Here is a 27,219-nt window from a genome sequence, read left to right as displayed (position 1 = left end):
CTGGATCAGTTTTTATTTCACAAACAAGTGTAATTAAAAACTAGAATTAATAACTGCTAACCGATCCAGAACCTGTGCTACTTAATACTAAAGGGACAAAAGTATTTTTAGCTACACAACCATCATCAGACATTAAAGTAAAATAATAATTTGTAATGGGGACTTAATAATAGCACACTGGGCACGTTGATTATGGTTAAAATGTTTATTAAAAAAAATATGGAAAAAAAGAACCACGCCGACAAACTAACAGCCAGACAAGTCATTTTATTGCATTGAAACAAATAGTATACAATTTTGTGTTAGTAGTGTTAACATTTATTTTTTCCACTCGGACAAAATGTAGTGTTTTCATTCAATAAAATGAACGGATAAAATAATCTGCTAGATATCACGAATTTAAGAACAATTTCCTGAAATAAGGTACTTTTTTTTTTAAATGCACAATACTTTCAGTCCTGTTGTCATGCAGAACACTAAGTGTTAGTTTCCAAGCCATATGGCAACATAAACGAGAAGTTTACAAGCCACTGTTTTGTTGTGATATTTTAGATAGCATGCATCAATTTCACAAAGACATCCGAGGCCAACGAGGAAGATGTGTAAAGCAGCAAGTTTACACTGGTATACAAAGCACATATTCAAAAATTCTACAGTGTAAACACTCATTAAAAATGAAGATGAACCTCAGAAAACAGCGGAAACTTTAAAGAAAAATTGCTCGTCTGCAGCTGCAATGAAGAGATCTCTAGCCTTACATACACTTTGTCTGGCAAAGCGAATCTCCTATGGAAAGATAGCAATGCAAAGCGGAGTAAGCTAAAAAAAAAAAAAACAAAAAAAACCAGGATCACAATTCTTATTCACTTTATATACAACAAATATATATATTTCAAATCTGACTCTGTTTGAATTTTCCTCTCATTAACTAAATAGTAGAGGGAATATAATGCCATTTTATATAAAACATCAGGAGATTTTGTATTGCAAGAAAGTAAGGGGAAAACAGAAAATCACACTTATGTACAGTTTGTTGCATTAATAATAAGATTTCCAGGACAATAAAAAGGTGCCAGTCTGTTGATCAAAATCAACATAAATCCTGTAACACACTTATAACCTTCGAAGCACTGCTTGTTTAAAAAAAAAAAAAAAAAAAGCAAGCTTCGAAGGAACAGAATATGCAGCCATGTTTAAATACTCAGTTACATCCCCTCTTTAAAATAATCTTGGAAGATTATGATCTCCTATACTGAAAGTGGCTTATTCAGTACTGATGCAAGCTGTCGCCTCATAAATCAAAATTCAGAGCAGTTTTCTGAGAGAAAGAAAGGGGGGATACAATTTTCTCAGTAGTCAAAGAGGACTGACTGCCTGCCTGTTATCAGTTCGTCTGTGAAGACAGAGTTAAAGTTCGTTTACGTCATGATTCACGTCACAGTAGGTTTGCTTAAAGCTTGTTGGCTGGAGGCACTGAGAAGAAAAGAAAACAATACATCTTGCTTATTGTGTCAAATTATAAGCTTTCTATACTCATTTGTATTCAATGAGCATTTCTAGTCATTATCTATCATTTCTCTCCTTTGGTCCCTTTATCTAACCATAGAATTTAAAAGGCGGCATATATATATATTATTATAAAACATTTGTTTAAATGTACTGCAGACCAAAAGACAGTAAACACATAAACACAGCCTACCAAAATGATATTAAGTTCTTGTGCAGAACTCTCTAAAGAAACCAAAGAAATCTTCGCAATCCACACCGACACACCGAGAAGCCATAGCACTCACTAAAACTGATGACAAATGACATCTCCTGTACATTAAACTAAAGTGTGGGTGGGATCCAGATACTGAAATACAGTGCACTTTCAGTCAATTCTGAATCACACTAGCGTAAGACATTGTTAACAGCAACATTTATGAGTAATAAGGCAATGTGTGAAATTTGATGGTGCAAAGCATTGGAAGCGTTGAATTTTGAAAACGTTGATTACCCACCCAACTAACTCGCATCAGTTGAAAATGTATAATATCAATCATCATCTCGGAGGATAATACAAGTATCAGCCTGACCGTGAAATCCGTTTCGCGGCAAACCCCCCCCCCCAAAAAAAAAACAAAAAAAAAAAACTCTACTAGTAATGAAGGCAAAACAGAAGGCAAGAAAACATTACATATTCGTGTGTTTGTTCATTATAATACATCACTTTGTATTCATGTTTTTAGCTTATAACAGTGTATATCCGATGGGTTTATCACCCATATATTTCCAGACCATAATACAAAGCACCACACCCACATCTGTGTAAACTAAAGATGATTCTCATCAATAAGTGCATAGTTCCACTGATATCTCCCTGTTTCAACAGTTATTTGTGAACTGTAAATCACATGTGAGAGGACTTGAGCTTCAGTCCTGTAGCTGTCTCAAAGCAGGTAAGATTAAACCAATGGTGGAACAGCAGAAGACATGAACAATTAAAACTGCTCCTTTCCTAAAAGGTACTTATAAAGTATTTTCAGGTGCCATTATAAAGTTTGAAGCTGTGCTGCATTCAGTTTTTCTCTGTAGTGAGAAGTGAGTAAAGCTTACATCACCAAAAGAAAGAAAGGAAGAAAGAAAGGTAAGCACACTAAACACAGGAAATGCCATTTGGAAATGCCCATCACACAAAGTCACAGATCAGACACCGGGTCTCCAGAGGGTGCATATATAGTATGGTAGAAAGAGGAGAGGTATGAACAAATCATTTGAGGAGTTTTGCTGCCATGATAGAAATGTTTTGATTTATAAATATACAGATTTATATTCATAATCCAAGGACGAGAAAATAACAAGACACATTTCTACGTGTTTGGCATAAACGTCAGAAAATGACTTATTAACTGCTGCTGTCGAAATGCAACAATCATGTAGTGCTACATCAGAAGGGATACTTAGCTAGACTATGTGGCTTAGCCTTGCGATACATGACACTGGTAACAGTAATGATGAAAATAGTTTCACATTAAACCCCCTGACCTGGCGACTAGTACTGAGAGAGAGATGATCTCATGGTTTTGTTGATGACAGCAGGTTTGTGAGCCAGGATGCTGCTGAAGACGACAGCTGTCGTTTCTCCCCTGTATTCTCCTCTCCATCCGGGAGAAGGAATTGAGTGGAAGCAACAGAGGTAGGGGATCCCAGTGAAGGTGCCAGGCTGCCCATTTCTGCAGCATCCACGGGGGAGTCCAACTGCCAGGAGCCCTGGGGCTTGTAGCCGCCAGAACAGGCAGCCTGTGGCTCTAGGAAAGACTCGGGTGAAGGCAGATCCATGTCATCACTTGGGGCTCTAGGTTGCATCTGAGGTCGATAGCCTCCTCCTCCATAGCTGACCAACCGATCAAGCTGGGGTTGGTGGCACTCGGAAGAACCCTGTGGATCCAGCTGGAGGACCAAAGAAGACCCTGAGGTCTGGATCCCTGTGTATGTCACATCGGTGTGAGCTGAACTCATAGACGATATAGAAGAAGCAGACGAGTCTGGGAAACGTGGCCTTATGGGACGCTCATCTACCATTTGGTTATAGTAGCGTAATGACGTTGGTTCATCTGTGTCAACTGACTCATCTCCTATTCCCTGCCCTGCATCATCCTCATCTTCCTCAGGAATGGCAACAAGCATATCTTTAATACAATCATACTCAGGTGTTTCTACAACACACACCATGCTGTGGGGAGATGGCTTCACGTCCAATGGACCCTGAAAGAGACAGAGTCAGTTAAATATAGTTTCACAAGACAGCATAAAAAAATAACACATAAAAAACAGGGAATGAGCTTTTGTAATCACACAAGGAAGTTTCTAAGGCTCATACTGGATTAAGCTAATACTGTACCCGTGTCCTGGGCCAATCACTGGGAAGCTTGGGCTCTGGAATATCTGGATAGAATGCCTTCTTTACCCTGGTAGGAGCAGAATTTTAATTTTAACATTTAGAATATCAAGTGCCTGAATAATAATAATAAAAAAAAAAAAAAAAGATGCTCTGCATTGCTGCCTTGAATTATAAAATCATCTCTTGCATACATGCAAACAAGAGAGAAAGACTAGCAAAAATAGCAGCACAACAGTCTTACCACTTCCTTTTCTTGTAGCAAGTGAAAGTGACGATGGCCAGTAATAAAGTTACAAGCCCCAAAGAAGTCAAGATCTCCAAGATGAGCCAATCAGCTGTCAGGATAGGACAAAGAGTATTAGAAATGCTACACTACCAATTTACCTACATCTAAGTACAAATTACGCTATCGATACATATATACATACACACATAGATGCATGCATCATACATGAGAATCTTTAATAATGCTGACAGACTGACATAATAAATAAAACTAGATATTTACGTACTGTAGGGCTCTATTGTTACAGTGGCAGTGGTGCCTGTGTTCTCCCCTGCTGCAGTGTAGGCCTTGACAGTAAATTTGAAGGTCCCCTTAATGAAACCCTTTGCGAAATCCTTTGCTGTGTAGCTCATCGTTTCTGGATCAGACACATTCTCTGTTCAAAGGGTAATGAACGAGTAAGGAGAGAAAAGAAGAAGAAAAGTATTAACCAGAAGCAAAATGCACACATTGTGATGAACTGCAAAATCATAATTATTCATGATCTTTGTCCTTTTAAAGTATCGTACTGTAACAGTTTTATTGGTTAAACAGGAGGAGAATCATAAATATACCTAGTAGTTTGAACTGGTAACCAGTGCTGTTGTAAATATTGTAGCCCAGGAGGAAGCCTCTTCTGTTCACCAGTGGAATCTCTTTCCAGGTGAGAAGAATATCAGCGTTCTGCTGACTGGCTGACAGAGTCAAAGCAACAGAAGGGACTGTGGAAACCACAAAAGGTGGGAAAAGGTTGGAGGAGCATGGCGAGAAGGAGAAAAGTTGTCCGCGATTAAAACACACAGCGCCATTTTTTTTGTTTATTTGCTTGTTTGTTTGTTTTTTAAAGATAAGCTTTCAGTGTGCAGCGGTATCCCTACCCAGCTCCTGCGTGTATCCCTGCCAGCGCTTCAACAGTTCCCTGGCATCTGAGGAGCAGCTGTACAAGGACAAGTTGTATCTCACACCTGGCTGGAACGTAGCTGATGACAGAGAAACAGATTATTGTGCGTTATACAACACAATTTAAAATTCGACAGCCCCTTTCAGTGGAGTTATTTGAGGTCACTGAGGTTGTTGTAAGCTGAAAATCATCTTAATATCTTAAACCTCTTTCTGACGCGTATTCTCTCCTGTTAATCTGAATGTGACCTCTCCATATCAGAATGCACGCTCTGACCACTTTTCCATAAACCTCGAGCCAAGCACATTTTACGCAAACATTTTTAGCACAAGAGTGACTACTTGCAGTCACAAGACTGCAACTGCACGGGTGTCCCTCCAACATCTTGAGTTTCCCAGCTCATTAAAACATATCAGTGTTTTGGAGAATGCCTAAACAAACCTTTGCCACGAGATACATGCTTTCAGTCACAGTACCAGTGACAGGTCAGATTAGCAAGTTAACAATTCATCACATAGTTGCAGCTTCCCGAATCCATCAGTAACAAAGTTTGAGAGTTGTGTATCTAGCACAAGCGCAGTAACTTTAACAAATTATCCTGCAAGAGACACAGAGACAAGATTGATTGCAAGCAAACACTTGATGTGTAATTCACTTCAATCAGGTGAGCAATTACATACAGTTAGATTTTAATAATTGCCAACACATAATAATACAACACATAATACTGTAGTAACACTGTAGTAATACTGTCAGTAATTTTGCCTCCTATCAATGCTGTTGGCTGTTTTGAATGGAGCTATGAGGAACGTTAGTATAAAAATGGCTCATCTCTGAAAACTAGAAAACAGCAATATTATCTATTCCGTGTCTGAAAAGACCTGAAATTACTATACACAGTCAAGAATAATACTAACAGAAAGACAACAAAGTTTGTACCAACAATCAAAACACATACAGCACAGTGCTAAAATCCACTGAAATCAATGCTCCGTTTTCACAGGCTGACAGTTGTTGCATACCTGACTCAATGGAAACATTAGTGGTTCCAGCAGGCAACTTAATCCACTCTACAGGGCAGTCTTGTGGGCAGAAGGCATCAAGCCACTCTACCACATATCCACAGGTGGCATTGGCATTGTTTTCCCAGAACAGGGGAAAACCTTGGTCTGTATAAACTATCCTGGGCGCAGCAAGGGGTTCCACACCTGGAAGGATGAAAACAAGCTTAGCAATGTAGAAGCCACATCTATTCACTGTTTCTACACAACAGAGTGCTACTTTAGGGTTTCAACAACGACGCATGTTATACGAGTGAAAGCAGACGCTAAAACACCAGAAAGTTCTCCTTAGAAGCTGCCAGCAATGTCACATTAGGTCAAGTGTGCTGTTGAAATATAAGATAAACATCTCACACACACACTCTCCCTCCACTTTCACATACTTGTCAAATGTACTCTTGCAGGTGGAGAAGATCCCGCATCATTCCTTGCAGTTACTTTTGCTACGACGCTGCCGTTATTGCTGAAGAAAGCGATTTCTGTGAGGTTGACTGGCATGGACCAATTATTCGGTGGCAAGGTTACAGCCGGCGCAAGTGCTCGATTTTCTTCAGGACTCCAAAGGAAAACTTCATATTGTGTCAGTTTACCGTGGCTCTGTCTTCGTGTTAGAGGCTAAAGGAGATCAGGAAAGAAATTATATTAAATCGCTTTCTTCTTATTGGGGTACATTTCATGGTACGTTAAACAGTGACCTGTGTCAAAGAAACAGGATAACGAATGAAAATGCACATGTTACTTGTCTGTGCATTATAGCTGTAGTCAACATGATGAATCTGTGCTCTTTCCAATTATACATGCATAAAGCAAATTGTCTAAAATGACCATGTAAATCTAAAACAGCTCAAGTCAAAGATGAAAAAAAAAAAAAAAAAAAAAAAAAAAGGACACATTACCTTCCAAATAACCTTCCCGGTGTTATCTGTGTTCAACCATATCCAAGCATCTGGGGTATCGGGAACTGAGAAAAGTCAAAAACATACAAACGTTATGTTACATTTCAGAGACTCTAGTCCTATAGAAATGAGGACTTCAAATATCCAGTATTTAGCAACAAATTTACTTCCTAGATTTCCTTAAAGTTGAATTAATTCAGGCAGACACCCAACAATTAATCACTAAAAAATTACTGATTGATAAAATTAGGAAATAATAAACACTTGCATCCCTAATTCTGCCAAAATAAGCAACACCACAAATAAATAATTTACCATAGGTTTTAGTTTTGAAGGAAGACAGTTTGCTCCAGTTTCCCCACTTCCAGAAATTCTGCTGGGCACCGCAGCGGACTTTAACACTGTAGTGCTCATCAGGATACAGGTCCGACAGAAACACAGACCTCAGACCCACACCAGAGAAAACACGCTGGAAACAGACATTCGATTTTATAAGCACGAATGAGAGAACATCCTACATGACCTCGCATTTCTTGAGGGCAATGTGGTAGGATGCAGTCCTAGAAGAATCAAAGTGATGATGTCTGACATATTGCACAACATACACAAGCGCAGACTTCTCACCTTTATTAGTTTTTCGTCCTCTGTTGCGGTGATCTCAACCTGGCAGACAAGTGCCAAGGAAGAATAACTGTCGTACTTCCAATGCCACGACAAAGAGGCATTCCAGGCATCGGCAACGACGCTCAGCAGATCTGGCGCCACTGGACACACTGAGGAGGAAGAAAGATTCAACAACATCAGAAAAGGAAAAAAGTATTTTTTATATATTTTTGATTTCTATATGTCTGTTTTACCAGAAGAGTATGTGCAGTGATGGAGAGAAGCTAAAGTTGAGCCACCTACCTCTGTGACTGAGTTCAGCAGTGTCCGTGAGGCTGTACTGACCGAGAAGATTCTTAGCTACCAGTGTCCAGTTACCCTCCCATGTGTCTAAAGTACAGGTTGCTTCTTTCTGTCCCACATCTTGGTTGACCTCACTGCAGTCCCTAAAAAAAAAAAAAAAAAAGGCACAAAAAATTAGATTTGCTGTAAGTATAGCAATTCACAATAAAATGTAATCACTTCAAATTGTCTTTCTAACATATAGAAAAGGCACAGAATGAAAAACATTTTGGCCAGCGTTCAAGCTATTCCTGTAAAAGGCTTGGAAGTGTGCCAATCTGCTATCACATGGACTCACAGAGGCAAGTGGTCTCTTTGCCTAAGTGTTTTATATTTCTCGTCTTCCTCTCCCAGTAGTTTTTTTTTCCGTACAAAAAAAAGGATTTTTAGAGAAAGGCAGAGGAACTGTCATAAATAATATAAACACATTGTTCAAATACAAACTAAGTGTGACCCGATGATGGCTAAAAGCAAAGTCTTGGACATAAAAGCTGAAAGGGCTTTCACATCTAATTTTGTAAAACAATCTTCTGTTTTCTTTCCATCCTGGGTTCATAGCATTTTTATCTGGAAGAAAACTGCTGGCACGGTACTGTGGAGAGCATCATCGCAGCTCTTCACTGAAAAAGTTCTGCCTATAATCAAGCAGGTAATGCCAGTTGATGAGCAGCACACGTGTACATTTTATATATGTTATTCTTGCCTGAGGAGAGAGGTTTAAGGCACTGCAGTTAGACCCTTTTGCTTCTGTGACCTACTGGACAAATCATTTTTGTGCTCACACTGGATAAAAAGCTTTAGGTGGCAAAAAAGAAACATCCAACATGCGGTTTGGACAGGTTTGGACGGATGTAGGATTGTTTGAAAAATACAGGTAAAGGTTCCCTGTAATGTCCATGTATTCTAGAACCTGCAGATGTTTTCTGTGAATGAGTGATTGTACAGTTCTACTGTTCCCTTTTGTGAGTGAGACTGCGTACCTGTTGTTCACAAAGTAGCGAGTTCCTCGTTGACTGCCATACAAGTGAGTGTTTCGTCCTTTACCCCACTGGCACACAGCTGATCTTAAGTCATGAGTCTCACATTTAAAATCAATGGGCAGTGGTGGATCTGGGGATGTGGGCAAAAAAAAAAAAAAAATCTCAGTCACATTTTTAGAGTCGTAAATATTAAAAGATATAAATGAATGTATTTTTCTGCCATGCCCAAAACATTAACCCAGATTAGATCTAAACATATTTCAAACGTGTTTATCTTACATCCAACAAACACAACGGCTCCATACAGTTTTTCCTTGTCTTCTGGCAAACAAAGCATGTTGCTCCCTGACTGGCGAGAGGCCACCAGATTAAACACTGTAGTGGAATAGGTCCGCCTGCTCAGTCGTGTCACGCTCGTGGTGTTCCCGTCGTACTTTAGCTTATCTAAGACCATCCCTTCATCCAAAATGCAACAGAAGGTGATGTTGGCCCCCACAGGTAAAACTTTGTCCTGGGGAAATACCTTAACTCTCTGCTCACTATTGGGGTGATCATTTCCTGAAATAGAAAACAGATCGAGAAAGAATAAAAAAAAAATTGAGTTAAGAGAGTAGCAAGGTGTAAAAAGACACTGATATGCACAAGGCAAATATTTTAGGAGGTATACATTTTAAAAGAATGAGGCCTTAATGAGAACATGCCAACAGGATACTAACTGGGTACTTAGATCTTCATCTTCTCTTTCTCTCTCTGTTCCCTCTGCTCGTCTGATCACAATGGGAGGGAGGGCCTTTAGCTGCTCTGCCCCTCGACTTTTGAATTCCCTACCCCCGGACCTCAGAAATATTAGTTCATTCTCTCTTTTTAAGTCCACCCTCAAAACTCATCTGTTTAAAATTGCCTATTCTTAAATTTCTGTATGTTTTAACTTTTATCTTCTATTTTTATCATTGTGTATATTTCCAGTTTTTATCTGTTGTACAGTGTCCTTGGGTGCTTTGAAAGGCGCTATTTAAATAAAATGTATTATTATTATTATTATTACTTAGGTTTTAACTAATTACTGATGGTCTATAATATACATCCGTGCCACTGACCTTGAAGTGTCTCAGTCTGACTCCATTCACTTGTAGTGTGCCCATCTCTTGAGCGGATTTTGACTGACAGGGAGGTACACTCCAGGGGGTTAACTGAAGTCCACGTCCACTGGTGCAGACCACTCACCTTATTCACTGTCGGAGAGACTGTCTCCTACAGAACATACACAGAATGCACAGTTCAAACAAGTAATTGGTGAAATATTGCGACCGTCATAGAGAAGAAATCACCTACTTAGTGCACACAAAACCTAAAGGTCACGTAAAATCAAAGCAATCACTACAGGAAAATATGCAGCACAAGATGACGATTCCCTTTTGAAAAAAAAAAAAAATACTATACAAATACCAAAGATGATTTTCAAAACAATGTTACCAGTACAGCAAATCTTCCTACACTCATAATTACTACAATTGCTTTAAAATTCCATGACAAAACAAGTTCGTAGAAAATGAAGTGCTCTTACATAGAAGACAGTTTCATTGAATTCAGTTCTTAGAATGATGACGTCAAAGGTCGTCGCGCCTCCTCCCAACCAGGATATGGAGAGTTCCTGTGTGTACCAGTTAGGAGACAGCGTCACCCGCTGAGGTACTGTAAGGCCTGGGGGGAAAAAAAATCCCATCAGGGTTTAGTGATTATAGGACACACAGTTTAACTCTAAATGGCTTCTTAGAATTAAAGAAACCTTCAACATTAGATGAGTTCAGCAGAGCAGAATATCCGATTTATTAAAGTTAAGGTTTCCTTCACGTGTTTCAGTTCTTACCAGTATCTGCATGAGTGTGTGAAGTGGAAAACCCCAGGACAATCCACAGGAGCCAGACAAAGCCACTGCTAATAAGCTTTGAGGTGGGAGTAAGACTTAAGTGAGCCATTTTTATCTACTGGCCAAGCGTCCGCTTACAGATCCTGATGAAGTGATGGTCCTCTTCACTACACTACCGTGTTAAAACATCCTGAGAGGCAAAACCTATACAGAGGAAGGCCTGTGGAAAAACCCAGAAGGACAGAGTTCAAAACAACGATAAATGTATCATGTTAAAACATAGATATTATTAAAAAAAGAAAATAACAGCCTGGCTGTGAAAAAAAATAATGCTAATGACCGAGAGTTACTTGGGGACACTGTGAAGCTGTCCGGGTTGAAGTCATGTAAACATAATGTTTTTTTCCATGAAAATATTCTGGCACGCAGTGTTTTTAAGAAATGTTCTTTAGGTTTGTTTCTGACACTGCTGGGTTCACTGGGGACCAATGTGTTGAACTGACTTCAATTTTTGCAATACCTCACTGCAAGCTGTCATTCTTATGTTACTTCTTGCCAAAGCCAGATGTACAACTGCCAAGAAAAGTCAACCGTAAGGAGGAAAAAAAAAAAAAAAAAAAAAAAAACCCAAAAACTTCGCCGTGGCAGCTGTTTAAGCACACACATCACACACACTGGTTATGAAAATCCTCCTGTTCCTGGTATTTGGATTATCCTGTACTTGTCCTCCTCTTAAAGGTCCTAGTTTTTTATTTTTTCTAAGCCGTTTTGGAGGGTTTTGATTTAACACTGCTCCTATCAACCGGACTTATGAACAATCAGAAAGATACAGGCAAACTGGATACAAAGACAACTGTGGCACCAGCATTGCAGGTTCTTTTGGCTGCCGGACGTATCTGCATGTTTGATTTGGCACAGACTTTATGCCTGACGCCCTTCCTGACACAAACCTCCCACTTACCCAGGCTTGGAACCGGCACTACCAGTACACTAGCTTTGAACGCCCCAAGGCTGACTCTGTGTCTCCTCCCGGTTTCGAAATGAGGATCTTTTGCACACGTTATCCACAGCACCATACAGCCCCACAGCTGTGGGTCAGACAAGACAAGAACATGTATGCCATGCAGCTGGAACTTTTTGTGCATTTAACAGGTGCTCTACATATAATCTTGCATTGCTTGACCCTACAGATTAAAGCCACTGACTAAAATCATTGTGCAATATAAAAGATTGATGTAGCTATGGCAACATTACCAGTTAGTCCTGTCTTGAGGCTTTGAGCTGAGCTTTGTGGGCATTACGACTTAGCCACTGTGGGCCAATGTGTGCTCACACAAAGTGAGTTATGAATCAGAAAGCAGGTCCACCCTAAAGTACGCCCTACTTTATCCCCTTTTTTATTCTAACAATTTAATAAATGATCTTTAGGTTGTATTAAATAAAACTTTAAACTACGGGCTGAGACTATAAAACCACTGGGGAGGTATTTACTGAGATCATGGATAAAATGAGCCAACAGGTCATTTTTCCATTCATCTCTATACAAACAGACAGACCTCCAACCTATGTCCAACTTTTATATATAGTCTATGATAGATGAGCACATTTAACTATTCCTACCAGGACTTTGGGTTAATTGAAAGTAATGTAAGCTGAGTAGACACACTTGCATGTAAAGGCAGCTGGCAGCAGTGTAGATCGAGCTGAAGATAACTTGTACAACAACGCAGAGCTATCTTTTCCAGGGAAATATCAACCCAACCATTTATTTTCACTAAATGGAATGTCAGAGTGTATTCAATTCTAATGTCAACAAAACTCCTTCCACAGGTACTGCCAGTCAAAAATCTGTACCACCTCGGCCTGCTCACCGTCTGTTTGGCTTCCCTCTAAAACCACACAAATCGTTCACAGCTGTTATGGTAAACCACAGCTGCACTCAAATACTCTGCAACTTTTTGGGATTTTGAATTCTACTTTTTTATTTTTTTGTTAAATTGTGTAATACATTACATTTCAGTTTGACCCCTGACCTCCCTGTAACTTACAGGACTTCACTGTTGCCAACTTAGCAGCTTTGTTAATAGATCTGGCAAGCGTTCCTAGTCCCTATTGAAAAATTGACAGCGGTGCTGTCATCAAGAGTGATGTTCACATCCCCATTGCACTCTACCAGGCTCAGAGCAGACACAGGCCTGCGCTGCAGAGTACGACACATTCTGCTGCTTCTAAATTTGTCTTTGAGTGACGATTTTCTTTTTCTCAGCTAATCAGACATGAATCTTTCCACCCACTGACCAAAGCTTATTGTAGATTGCTATCAAATATGTAAGTACATAAATTGGTATTCTAGATAGCTCTACAGCAAACAGCTTATTCATTCTGCTAGATAAAACTGCCAGTTTGTCTGGCAGAAGCAGCTTAAGAAGAATGAGACAGGCATTTATCATTTCACAACATGTGAGAACAAAAATATTTTTTGCACCCTCTTTAAAATATGATTAAATACATAAAAATACTTGCAAACATAAACTTTAAGTCGTGACTCATGTATGGTGTACATTGGGTGCCTGATTTTCTTCTAAAGTTAGATAATTTAACACAAAATGTGTCGCAGTGCACAGGGACGGAATAATCGAGTCTTAACCCCGATGAACCTGCATGTGGTTGTGTACGCATATAAATCTCAGTTCTTGTGTTTTGAACCATCACTGACATTTGCAGTTCATCTGGTTTCCCTCGAGACAGGCTGGGGCAGGCCTCAAACGTCTCTTTAGCTTGACAAAAACACGCCTCTGAAAAACAACCAAGCCCTTTGCAGCAATAACGTGACATGTTTCAAATAGATGAGCAAACAATTCCTGCCAAAACCTTAAGCCTCGTTGCCAAATAAGTGATCCTATCAGTACTCCATAGTGACATTGAGTATGACCGTGCAGCATCATGCGGATATATTTTTAGATGGCTGTTTCATTAATTCATGACGTGGCCCACTGCAAACTTTGCAAATACCACAAGAGTACGAGAGCTACTGGATTTCATAACTCTTTTGTGTCAAGGACAGATTCAACATAAGATAAGAAAAAGATTCTATTTATCCTGGCAGAGGGAATAAATTAGAACAAATTTATAATCTGCTTCAAATCTTGAAAGCCTTGTGTTTGTTTCTTAACACTACAGTTCTTTGTTAAAGCTATAGGCTATGGCAGTCATTAACTGAAACATCAATCTACACAGTAGACCAGCAGTCAGTGGATTTAAAGATCAGTTTTTTTCTTTTGACTCCTAAAGTAGTTACAGATATCTTCATGTTTGTTTGTTGGCTGTGATTTAGACATGACACGTGAATAAATAAACCTCGCGGTCATCGATCTAGCTCTTTCTGCATGCATAGCAATTGCATTTTCCTTTCTAAGCAGCTGCTTCTTCTGCATTCAAAAAGCACACTAAACCCAGCAGTATTAATGTGATTTATTTAATGGGACTTTCTGCAGAGCTGGCTATAGCAGTTCAAAAATCTTCTGTTTTTTTCCTGCCATTAAAGTGCACTTCACATGAAATTCAGAGGAACTGTTCAATATAAATACAGCTGAGTGGAGTCAGTCTATTACACATTTTTGTGCTTGCACCAAAACAACAGTTTTATTCCATGTTTTGTGGTTTCCCACGTGAGAGGGCATTCTCCTTTCTTTGAGGATTATTTTTCCAAATTTTCACACCACGTTGAAATGTTTTACAAGCCCCAACACAATTCTTTGAGCCTCAGGGTACAAGACAAAAACAACAGCAATTTCTCTTTTTAAACAGGCTGCACTGATGGGAAGTGAGGGCATTGGGGGGGTGTCTGTACATTCTGGGAAATCTCATCCAAGAAACTGATAGCTAAAAATGCACATCAGCACACAAATCAATACCTCTCTGCTGAGCTCTGGCTCTTGTCTTTGGAGCAGTGATGAATGTGACCACAAACAACAAAAACCACAAGGATGTTGTTACTTAAAAACTAAGCCTAAACCTCATCTGTATGCCTGCAGTAACCCTATTTTAGGAAAGCGCAGACTCACCTCAAAGACAACACCGTGACTTCAAGCTTGCCACCTCTTTCCACACCACAGTTTACTCCCGGCTGTATATGCAGCTGCGTAAAGAGGCTCTGAAAAGCCATGAAGATTGTCCAGGTATACTCCCACGCAAAATACCACAGGCAGGACTGACTGTCAAATCTAAGAATCCAAAGTACAGGAGAGATGTACTCCAGTTACTGGTACTTTAGGGACTGCGCCATAAACACAGTTACTGGCATGTCCATGGCAAGAATCAGTACATCTATGTATACATGAGAGCCCATCTGGGAATTTACATGCGGCGTCTGACGAGCTGTAGATTGTAAGTGATCTGTGATTATAGTAAATGACAAATGTTTGTCCACAGAGACCTATTAGAACTTGGCGATTACTAACTGATACTACTAACTGTAGTGGCCTTGATAGGTCAAAAGCACTGCAACGTAGCAAAACACACAAAAAAAGAAAAGTGCTGCAAAAGCACGCAAAACAGAACTGATTAAAACACAACAGAAAGAGAAAAAACATAGAAAAGCTCATAAAAAGCCTCACAAAACACAAAGGAAGTGTTTTTGGGGAGATAAGCTAACAGTCATAGCAAACCATGCAAATAAAACACAAATTAACTTGCATCATTTTCTCCCTCACAGCAGAATTAGTATGTTTTGGGCTAATTTCCATTCTTTTTTTTGTGTATTTTGCAGCAATTTTCTATTTGCTGGTGTTTTTCTAAGTTGCAGTGTGTTTGATCTTTCAGGGCCACCATAACTGACTCTTTTAACTCTAGTGTCAAACTAAAACACAAGAACTGAGAAAAGTATGAAGATAAACTGTTATTGCTATGTGATTCTTATTGATGCTACAAGCAAGGCCAGGAGACAAAATAAAACTGAACAAAAACTGAAAACTAAACTGAAAAAGAAGACAGAGACAGAATTACCTGTGCTTGGACAGAAACACCTCAAAATATTACAAAATTCTTATTGTCTATATACATAAATATTATGATGAATTACACTTTAATCTGCCTCAGGCAATGGGAGATACTTTGTGGTTGTGTGATTTCTGCCCTTGTTCATTTGCACAAATGACCTTACAAATACAGACTGGAAAGAGCAATGAGGCCCTGTGACTGATAGTATTATCTTTAGCCAAATGTGGAGGCAATCTTTGCGTCTGTTCCAGCCTGCAGTCAGCAGAGCTGTCATTGCTTTTTAATACAGCGGGACCAAAGAAATGAACAATCAGTGAAACACAAGCCATTGTATTTGAGCCTGCGCCTCTATCCACACCACCACACTGTGCAGCTGTGTAAAGCCACGTTTAGGGGAAAGCCATGGAAAATATCCAAGTGTACTTCAAACACCCATTTCCCATGTCTAGTGCTTCAGGGAGTTCACAAGTCACAAATAATACAAACAGTTACTGACAGACGCAAAGTTAGGTGCTTGTTTTCTCCCAAGGGTTTGTTTGTATGCGTCTTGGCTAGTGCACTTGTCCTTTGCCCAGGGGAGTTAATAATTAAACCTTGTTTTTATTTCATATGACACAAAGTAATAATAAGACTATTATAGTTACAAGTTTCCAGATTCCAACAATATTTTTCCCCACACCAACAGAACATGAGAAATGCTTTTCACAGTAAGAGTAACAGTTATTAATCTGTCTCCTGTAAATGTACCAAAAGACATCCTGACGTTTAAAGATCATATAAAGGGATCGTTGTTCCCACTAGAACTGAGACCAGGACGAAAATAAAAATGAATGAGAGCCAAAGCCAAAATTACACCAAACCACCACTGCTTTAAGCTAAAAAGCAACTACTCAAGCAAAACATTACAAAAAGCTTAGAAAAATACCACACCTACCTAAATAGATGTAACTTTGTTTGATAAACCTTTTATATGCTGCAATGTTTTGTCAGTAAGCATTTTGCCCCAGGTAGCGGACTATATTGCATGAGCTTATCATTTTTATGTCTGCTCATATGTACATACAGATGCATACTATTTGAACAAAAGCCAATCAAAACCTTTGATAAGATTTTCCTTTGCCAAATCCAGGGAAACAGTTGTCTGCCTGTTCTCAGCCTACGCTCAGCAAAGCTGCCATTACTCTGTCATACAGTGACCACTGTGACCAAAGAAGTAAGCACTGAGTGGCTCTATGTAGCTGAGGTGACATTTTGAAACACGAGCTAAAGCTTCAGCTACTTATGTTCGACATTTAAATGGGAAGAGGGGAAGACCGGATGCTTGTTGGAGAATAAGTGAAAACAGGGAAAGTTACCAAATGAATGTCCGTGTGAACTGTCGGTGCTCTGACCTCAGTGGAAAGAAGACATTGAGTCCTCTGTGTGTGTATGTGTGTGTGTGTGTGTGTGTGTGTGTGTGTGTGTGTGTGTGTGTGTGTGTGTGTGTGTAGCTTTTGGATGTCAACCACAAGGCATTTCCTTCCTTCCTTCCCTATTCCCTGTAGTTCTTTATGGATGAAAATGCTAATCTAAAAAAACAACTGGAAGTGAGTACAGCTCACTTCATATAATTTGTTTTTACATTTTTGCTTCCTAGCTTCTGACTTAAGCCAAATAAACACACACTGTCTACAGCTTAAATCAAGCAAGCCAAAAAGAGAACTATGCAAACTAGCAGTAGGTTAGCTTCTAGCGGAAACAACCAAGTGACCATTTGCAAAGCAAACATACCAACAGGGGACCTATTGTCCTCCCAGTTAGGGGTAGGTGAAACATATTTTTCCAGATTGTTATGGTGTCTGCTGCTTGTATGTCCCATGTTGAGTCATAAAACTACTAGACTACATGATGCAATAATGTATCTATTTTTATTAAATCCATCAGAATTTAATAAAAGTAATGTACGAAGAGGATACAGAAGATAACTCTTATTACTACTACTGAAAAGATGAAGACGTTGAAAATAACAGGGTGACAGCTTTCTGTTAGGTTTGAACAAATAGATATAAATAAATAAGATGCAACAAGGGATCATTTGCCTCACTTGTCATGTGCAGATACTTTAACACTTAAGAAGGATCGCCTGCTGATTCACTGGCACCTTAACTGTGCGCTGCCTGTATCCCTGCTTTTAGGTGTTACAAATGGTAGGAACTGTTGCCTGTAATATTAAGCAGCTACTGGGTAGGGTATGATAGAGTATGATAAAATACCCACCCAGGGTTTTGTAAGAACATGCTGTATGTTCCCAGATAGGGGATCTCTTTACCTGTCTGTGCATATTTTTTTTTTTATCTGTTCACAGTTTAGTTTCAAAATGAACATGGACCTGTTTTATACCAAGAGACACAAGATAGAGGCGGCAAATGCCCAATCCATACTGCAACACACTGACTACCTGATTAAGAAACTGACTTCTCAATCTGTAAACCATAATCCCATAATTACAAAATATACATTATCACCATACACAGTTCAAATTTGTGGGTCCCAAATACACAGCAAAACAATCAAAAGCTGTAACCGTCATCCATTTATTCGTTTTTAAACTATTATGTGAATTTGTGGCTGATTCAGTTTAACAGACCAGCCCAACTGCACAATCACAGGACGGACAGTTTGCATCATTAGCATTAGCAAGTAAGAAGCATGGGGAATACCGCAACAGCAAACGCATCTTTAAAAACGCACACACTGTAATTATATTAAACTACACGGTAACTAAATATGAACTGTTTTTCATTTCCCTTGACTTCTTAACAATAGTTTTAATGATAATAACAGGGGATAAAGTCAGCCGACAGTCATTGTAAAGTCACTTAGAAGCCACCCACCACACACACGCAGACAGGCCACCGATATTTGGAAAACACTGTTAGCTGGAGTAGCTGCCCTAAACGAACTATCGCTAGCAGGACGTCCGAACACAAATAACAGCGAAATTACCTCTGATGTGACGAGAACTGGTTTTCGTTGATGTTTCGGATATATATTCAATTAATCCTGCTCCTTAATGACGTGATAAATAATTAAAGAGCCACGATATCTTCTCGATCCAGCCCCTGTCCCTGCCGTGCTGTTGGACTGTGCCCAGTGACTCCCGAGTGGGTTGGGATTACTGGAATACAGCGAACCGCGAGTAGACGTCTGGACTAGCCAATAGGATTCTTGTAACCTGCAGTTCACACAGGGAGAGGGCGTTGTCGTGCCGCGTTCAGGACACGCAGGACAAACCTGAGAAAACAATTACTCTATGATAGTACAAAAAACACCAAAAAAAAAAAAAAAAAAAAAAAAAAAAAATCAGCTTCGATGTTTAGATGTGATGTTATGTGAAATCCCTGTTTTTTCAACTTACAGCAAATTGAATTGATTTATTGTTTATTTATTTTCAATTTGTGCGTGTGTCATGTGGTTCCAAAGACATCCATATAACACTTTTTAAACATTTTGTTTAAACTGATGAAAATGTTTTTGTTGTTGTTTTTTAATACAAAATCAAAAGCCCAACCCTTTTGGGTGTTTTATATTTTTTAAGTAAAAAAATGAAGAATAGAGAGAAAAAGCATATAAAACCAGACTAAACAAAAGAAATATAACCCCCCAAAAAACTGTTTTTCTTTTTAAAGTGTACATTTTTTAAGCATTTCTTTTATTTTTCCACAAATTTCAGTCATTTGAAATAATAAGCTAAATGTTGTACTAAAACAAAATTCTTCCACTTATTGTTTCATTCTCTTTGCTTTAGTTAGCTGTTAGATTGGACCAGAGCTTAGTCCAAATAGACTGATTGAACATAGTTTAGAAAAAGGAGACCTTTAGACCTGCAAGGTCAAACAATTCACACTGGATGTCAGGACAAGGTATGAAGCCCAGGAGCTCTCTGTAGACAACTGTGACAGAGCTCTCAGAAGCATAAGGGATGGATAAAGAATGAGAATCCTTTCAGGGATAGTGATGGTAGAATCATGGCATGGGCATGCTTCTCAGCACCAGAGACTGGTTAAAAATAGGAAGCCAGACGCAATCCTTAAAGAAAGTCTTTCCGCCAGAAAACAAATGACCTTTGATTTTTGTGATTGTTAAACTTGACAAAGGTAACCCGAAAGCATACAACCAACGCAACATGGAATTAGTGCTGGCAAAAGTCTCAGATTCGCCCTGCGTGACCCACCGACAAAAGAAAATCATAAATCCCATTCAAACGATTCAAAAGCAAAAGCAAAACTGTAACGAAATCCAAATGCATTCTAGAAAGTTCTAAAGTGAGAGACTGAAGACTATTGTAAAGTAGTTTTAATTTTCAATACAAAAAAGGAAAAAAAGAAAATCTATTGTTCTGTGCAGACTGATGGACAGAAATGCTGATTTTATCCATTTATCATCATGCAAAGTGTAATAATAAATGTGTATTTTAAGGCAGTGGTATAGAATTATTATGAATTATTAAGAATGTAGAAAAACTCTCTCTTCAGTCTGTTCTCTACAAAAACCTGGAAAATAATGTCAAGATCTTGGCGCTGTGGGTGGCACGACACTTCTGGGGGTTTTTCTTTTGCAGTCTTCTCACAGTCGATGAAGTTCAGGGAAACCTCTGCTGCCAAAGTCAGTATGACTACCAGATGTTTAATGATGTTGATATGTGTACATTACTGTATAAGGGAGTGTTACGTCCCCCCCGAAGGGGTCTAGGCATGCGAGTGAGGGAACCAGTAACAAATGAGTCCAGAACAGAATGAAAGGAAAACAGACAGGTGTTCTTAGTAAATAAGTCTTTATTGTAGATAATCATAACATAAGGAGCCGGCAACGCCGTATTACAATAACATGCCAAAAAAAAGGGAAAAAAGGTTGCAACAACAAAGAACACAACAACCAAACAAAAACTCCACGAGGAGGCACTTCCAGGGGCCCACAAGCTCACCCTGTCACTAACAGCAGCTGGCTTTACTGCTGCCAAGGCCCACAAGCCCACACTACTCACGTAAAGCAGCTATTTCTGTAATATACTCACATATCTATATTATTGCTAATATATATTGTAATATATCTATATCACTAAAGCACTTCTGGATGGATGCAAACTGCATTTCGTTGCCCTGTACCTGTGCAATGACAATAAAGTTGAATTCTAATTCTATACTGCTTCCACAACGCAGGCAGGCAGGCAGGCAGGCAGGCAGGCAGGCAGGCAGGCAGGCAGGCAGGCAGGCAGGCAGGCAGGCAGGCAGGCAGGCAGGCAGGCAGGCAGGCAGGCAGGCAGGCAGGCAGGCAGGCAGGCAGGCAGGCAGGCAGGCAGGCAGGCAGGCAGGCAGGCAGGCAGGCAGGCAGGCAGGCAGGGACACCCCACCCCCTGCTCACAGCTCATCCCCAGCTTATATGACCTCAGAGAGGTGATTGCTGACTGGGCCCAGGTGGTAAATGAGTCCAATGAGCAGCAGCTGTGTCCTGGGGAGAGAGAAGAGCAAGAGAGAGACAGAGGGGTGGAGCAGAAGAGGAGGAGGCGGAGAAAAACACCACGCCCACACAAGGGCAGTATCAGGAGGCCCAGCTAGGGCCGTAACAGGGAGTTAAATTTGCCAAAAGGTTCTAAACAGAACAGGCTGGTTTATGGAAACAGCAGGAAAATGTTTATCTCCTGGTTATTGGTTTGGCAACCTTGGGTGTGGTTCTCGAAATTCCAAGTCTGGAGTTTGAAAATACATTTAGCAAGTGTTTATTCTGTTTACTGCTTTTAATGTGAATATAGAGTGTTTACTGTAAGTTCTTCCCCATCTCCTGTTTCTCCAGCTTCTGTGGATGATGAATCACTGGCACTTCTAATTCATTTACAACTTAGCTTTCTGCTTTCACCAGTTAGGAAACCACAAATGGATGTTGTTTGGAAAAATGCCACACCATTTTAAATGCTTAAGTATTCAGCCTCTCCCCTCTAAGTAGGCGTTCTTTCCGTCCCTCACTCGCTCTTTCCCTTTGTCTGATTTCAGTGGTAGTTTCAGGTGTGTCAGTGGGTTGCCATGGTATTGCCTTCCATTGCTGCAAGTTCATATACTTGTTTTCAATGCCACCATGACAGCAGATTAAAGGATCTACTACGTTAATCAATAAGACTAGTTCATCTGACCGTCCTGTTAAATTTTTTGACCTGGCTGACCTCTGCCTCTGAGCCACTCCACCTCTTGGTGACTGCATTTTCTGGAGGCCACTTTGAGCCACTGTGGCTCTGCCTTTCTTGCCTTTCACTCCTTACTTCCCCTGATGGTTCAACCTGGTAATACCAAGGCACACAGCTATTTTTCTCTGTTGTGTGTCCACATTTAGCTTCATCTTATGCTTAAAAATTCTCTGTGTTGTGTGTTTGTTAAAATTGTTTAAACTATAAGTAACAAGTATACAAAATTGCATCTATTTTTAAAACAGAATATATATGGGAAACTATATTTCAACAAGTCTCTTTCATCATTAGAGGACCTTTCATGCTTACAGAAGGTTGCCTATAGACTTCCAAACAATACACTTAACTCAGTTGCAAGCATTCAACCTAAAGTTTAGAAAGATAAAATCATTACTTTCACTAAATACATTTTAAATCAACCTTCTTTTGTCAATGTGAGTTGTTTTTCAGTGTTTTTTATAAATACATTTATGTTGCGTTAAGTTAAATGTGCACAAATTACTGATATATATTTTTTTAATGGTTGGTAAGGTCTACTTGGCAAGCAAGAAGGAATAGCTCTCATACTTACTCTGTGATACCACAGTGGCATTCCAGGCATTAGCAACAGTGTTCAACTTAACTGGCACCACTGGACACGCTAAGGGGAAAGGGTGTTTTGACAACATCATAAAACAAAAGTATTTTTTTATATATTTAAGTTCTATATTTATTTTTTACCATCACAATATGTGCAGTGTTGGTGAGACGTTTGTGACTGAATTCAGCAGAGTCACTGAGGCTGCCAAGACCAAGAGGATTCACAGCTACCGGTGTACACTGGTCTAAAATACAGGTTCCTCTTTGTGTCCCTTCTGTGGGTTGACCACAGAACAGTTTCTACAAACAAAACAAAAAACACAAAAAACAACAACTCAAAGTGCAGACTGTAACTGTCAAAGCAGCCAAACTTAAGTCTCATGTTTAATGTTATTTTCACTTTATTCATAAATAATGTACATTATGCTGTGGCGATTATATATATTTGATCTCTTGCCCACCAATGCCCCCAGTAGCCCAATTCTGATCCGGTTGCCCTGGTTCCTCGACATCTGACACAGACCTTGTTGATCCGGGCAACATCCGAGCTGATATGACTTCATATTTCTGTCTCTCGCTCATGTCTGCGGTAGGTAGGTAGGCCTGGTTAGCATGGGCGGGTCTAGTCTAGGACCCTTACTGGATACAGACACCCCCAGATGGGAATCGAACTTGCGACGCCCTCTCCAGAGGCGTGTAGTCGTACATACATGGTATACGGACTGGTTCTTATATAGCGCTTTTCTGCTCTGTCTGAGCACTCAAAGCGCTTTATACAGCTAATTCATTCATCCAATCACACCCATTCACACAAGCACTTCTTCTAAACTCTTAAGTGCTCTATCTAACAATCATACACATTCACACTCTGATGGATGCATTGCAGAGCAACATGGGGTTAGTATCTTGCCCAAGGATATTTGGCATGCAGACTGGAATCAAACCACCGACCTTCTGGTTAATGGCTGAGCTGCTCTACCACCTGAGCTACAGCCACCCCTACATGCTAAGTGGAAAGAAGGAGGCTGGGGACAAGTGAGTGTCAGTACCACAGTCCATGATGATGCAGCGAACATCCACGAATACATCAGGAAGATTACCCCAACTAACCGCGTGCTCAGTGAATACCTCAGGCAGCAGAAACCCAAGAAAGAGGAAGAAGAGGAGAAACCATCATGGAAGGACAACCTCCTGCACGGTATGTACCACCGGCAGATAGAGGAGGTGGCTGACATCCAGAAATCCTGCCAATGGCTGGACGAAGCTGGAATAAAGGACATCACACCAGGCAAGAGCCCATATGAAGGCTGTGTAAAAATGCCCCTGAGACAATTCAGCACATAACAGCAGGGCGCAAGATGCTAGCAGGCAGGGCATACACAGAACGGCATAACTAAGTGGCCGGCAAAATGGTGATGGCAAAGCAACCAGATATACTGGTGGTAGACAAGTGGAAGAAGAGAGCCGTAGTGATAGATGTAGGGGTTCTAAATGACAGCAACATCAGAAAGAAGGAACACTAGAAACTCGAGAAGTACCAAGGGCTCAGAGAAGAGCTGGAGAAGATGTGGAGGGTGAAGGTAACAGTGGTCCCAACGGTAATCGGAGCACTAGGTGTGGTGATTCCTAAGCTAGGGGATTGGCTCCAACATATTCCAGGAACAACATCTGGACAAAGATGTCGGGACCCTGGCTTGAATAAAAGACTGCCCGCAGGGCCGAGAAGGGAATTCATGTATGTATGTATGTATATATGTGTGTGTGTGTATATATATATATATATATATATATATATATATATATATATATATATATATATATATATATATATATATATATATATATATATATATATATATATATATATATATATATATATATATATATATATAATATATGGTGAATGTGGGATGAAAAAGAAAGATGGAAAGATAGTGCTGGAAACCTTTAGCACCCTCACACTCAGAGCAGAAAGAAAACAGAATTAGTGGTACTATGTGAAAAATGCAGATATGCATGTCCTATTCTGTGTTTTTTTTTGGAAGGGTAGCATTGTTTTGTGAATGAGTTCTACGGCCCACTGGTTATGCAGTCGGTGATGTTTGTGAGTGAGAGTTTGTAACGCTTGTTCACATAGTTGTGAGTTCCTCATGTCATACCATACAAGTGTGTCAGTCCACTGGCACTCAGCTGAGGTAAAGTCATGAGGATCACACTTAAAATAAGTGGGTAAGGGTTTGATCTGGGGATGAGGACCAGTAAAATCTTAATCATATTCAAGACATGAGTAGCCTAAATATTAAAAGATATTATTAATTGAAATATTTGAAAGAAAAAGCTCTGAAATAATCTAGAGTGAGCATCAACAGGAACTCGGCACACCCCACAATATTTGATTACCACCAACAGACCAGCTACTTCACAAATCCTCCTGAGTAAAGAAACTCTGCCATGCCAACCCATTAGTATTTAGTATTTAGTATTTATTTATTTATTGTCATTGTCAAGAACAATGAAATTGCGTTTGGGGCTTCCATACAACCCAAAAAAAAGAAGAAAATAATAAATACCCCTTAAAACCCAAGTGTACATATTTAACCCAGTGTGACTCCAATGCAATAAGACAATTCTTAGCAATAATGTTCGTAGAAATTCAGACAAAGACCTGAGAAACATGACAAAATACAACAATGCAACCCATTCAATATTATTGTACTGTGAGATATGATATCAGATATGATAGTTATCTATTTAAGAAAGGGGGGGGGGGGGCAGGAGGGGGAAGAGAATAAAGATATGATGCACCAATGCAGACCAGTTCATTGCTATTGAGAAGTTGGATATGGTTATTGTCCGTGAGAGGGGGGCAGAGAGTTCAGGAGCCTCACAGCCTGTGGATACAGGCTGTTGGCCAGTCTGGATGTTCTGGCCTGTATAGACCTGTACCTTCTCCCTGAGGGCAGCAGATGGAAAAGGTGGCGCGCAGGGTGATGTTGGTCCCGCAGGATACTGTGCACCCTCCTCAGACAGCGAGTGGGGAAGATATTACTGATCTCTGGCAGACTTGTTCCAATAATTCTGCCAGCTTCTTTCACCACCCGCTGGAGTGCTTGCTGATCGGCCTTGGTGCAGCTGGGGAACCACACTAGAAATCCATACGTCAGAACGCTGCTGATGGCACAGTTGTAGAAGTTCAACATCAGAGATCTGGGAATGTGTGCGCTCCGCAGTCTCCTCAGGTAGTAGAGGCGCTGTTGGGCCTTCCGTACAACTGAGGTGATATGGTTGCCCCAGGACAGGTCCTCGGTCACAGTTACCCCCAAGAATTTAAAACTGCTCACCCTCTCCACCGCCTCACTGCCAATGAAGAGAGGCAGATGGTTGTTATGACCCCTCTTCCGGAAATCTACAATGATCTCCTTGGTCTTTTTGGTGTTTAAGACCAAGTTATTGTCGTGGCACCATGACTCTAGTTGTTGCACCTCTGTCCTATAGTTTGTCTCATCATTGTTGGATATAAGTCCGAGCACTGTAGTGTCATCTGCAAACTTAACAATGAGATTGGACGCGCAGGAGGAAATACAGTCATGGGTGAAGAGAGTGTATAGCAGAGGGCTCAGAACACACCCCTGAGGGGCACCGGTGTTGACCACAAGGGTGGAAGAGGTGTTCTTACCCACTCTGACACTCTGTCTACGGTTAGTGCACTCTGTCTACGGTTAGTACACTCTGTCTACGGTTAGCGCCACTTTTGAGCGGTCGTTTAGACATTAACCAAGATTAGATATGAAAATATTTCACAAATCTGTTTATCTTACATTCAACAAACACAACTGCTCAATGCAGCCTTTCCCTGCAGTCTGCCAAACAAAGACAATGCTTTCTTACATGTGAGACGTGCCACCTGACTGATGGCCCCAAGAAAGAAAGTTCATTGTCTCATCCTGGACAACTTTCAAGAAAGTTGACTGTGTAATGTGAATATGAGAGAGTCTTTAAAAAATAGTTTAGTGCATTTTAGAGCTGTCAAATGCCCTAATTTTTACTGTATTGGAATTGTTTAAATACATTATACAAAACGTAAAAATACAACATTAATTTCTAGTATTATTATCTTTTTCAAGTCATAAATGATGTGAATATTGTATCTGCTTCAAAATCGCATAAAGGTAGTGCTAAAGCAGTCAACAAAATGACCAAAAAGGAAATGATTACATAGAAGACTGTTTCACTGAATTCACTTCTTAGAATGACGTAATTGAAGGTTGTGGCTGTTCCTCCCAAACAGGATATGGAGAGTGGCTGTGTGTTCCTTTAAGTAGAATTGGAGCATCCACAGTTTAACTATAACGCACTAAGTACCGCAGTGCTGCACTAAGTACCGCAGCAATTTCCTAATGTTGTAAACCTGCTCAACATTTGGCAATAAAACCCTTTCTGATTTCTGATTTCTAAATGGCAGAAAGAAACTTTTAACATCACATTCATTCAACTAGGAGTGGTTGATTCACCAGAATAGGGATATCTATATCAGTGCATTTAAATCCAAATCCATTTTTGCACAAATTTGCTTAGCCAAAACGGTTATTGTACACATTTATTTCCTAAAATTTAGGCCCAGTGGGGAATG

The 27,219-nt window shown here is 40.0% G+C and overlaps 1 protein-coding gene across 2 annotated transcripts; it reads right to left on the bottom strand.

The window, feature by feature from the left end:
* Positions 1-1,143: 1,143 nt before the first annotated feature.
* Positions 1,144-18,934, bottom strand: lifra (LIF receptor subunit alpha a). Of its 2 annotated transcripts, none has more exons than XM_080894880.1 (18): positions 18,782-18,934; positions 10,799-11,018; positions 10,496-10,632; positions 10,029-10,182; positions 9,211-9,489; positions 8,932-9,061; positions 7,913-8,055; positions 7,631-7,779; positions 7,322-7,475; positions 7,007-7,071; positions 6,494-6,725; positions 6,072-6,257; positions 5,027-5,128; positions 4,724-4,870; positions 4,396-4,545; positions 4,125-4,218; positions 3,884-3,950; positions 1,144-3,747 (listed from the first exon to the last, which is right to left on the bottom strand). In XM_080894880.1, the coding sequence occupies exons 2-18, from the start codon at positions 10,905-10,907 to the stop codon at positions 3,058-3,060; spliced, it is 2,988 nt and encodes a 995-aa protein (XP_080751006.1). In that variant the 5' UTR covers positions 10,908-11,018; positions 18,782-18,934; the 3' UTR covers positions 1,144-3,057. The 2 variants fall into 2 exon arrangements, with proteins under 2 accessions (XP_080751006.1, XP_080751007.1); XM_080894881.1 differs by having other exon boundaries at positions 10,029-10,179.
* Between the last annotated feature and the right edge of the window lie 8,285 nt (positions 18,935-27,219).

Source organism: Rhamphochromis sp. 'chilingali' (genome assembly GCF_963969265.1).
Source record: "Rhamphochromis sp. 'chilingali' genome assembly, chromosome: 10".
NCBI classification, from domain to species: Eukaryota; Metazoa; Chordata; class Actinopteri; order Cichliformes; family Cichlidae; genus Rhamphochromis; species Rhamphochromis sp. 'chilingali'.
This window is presented reverse-complemented; position numbering and strand designations above follow the sequence as displayed.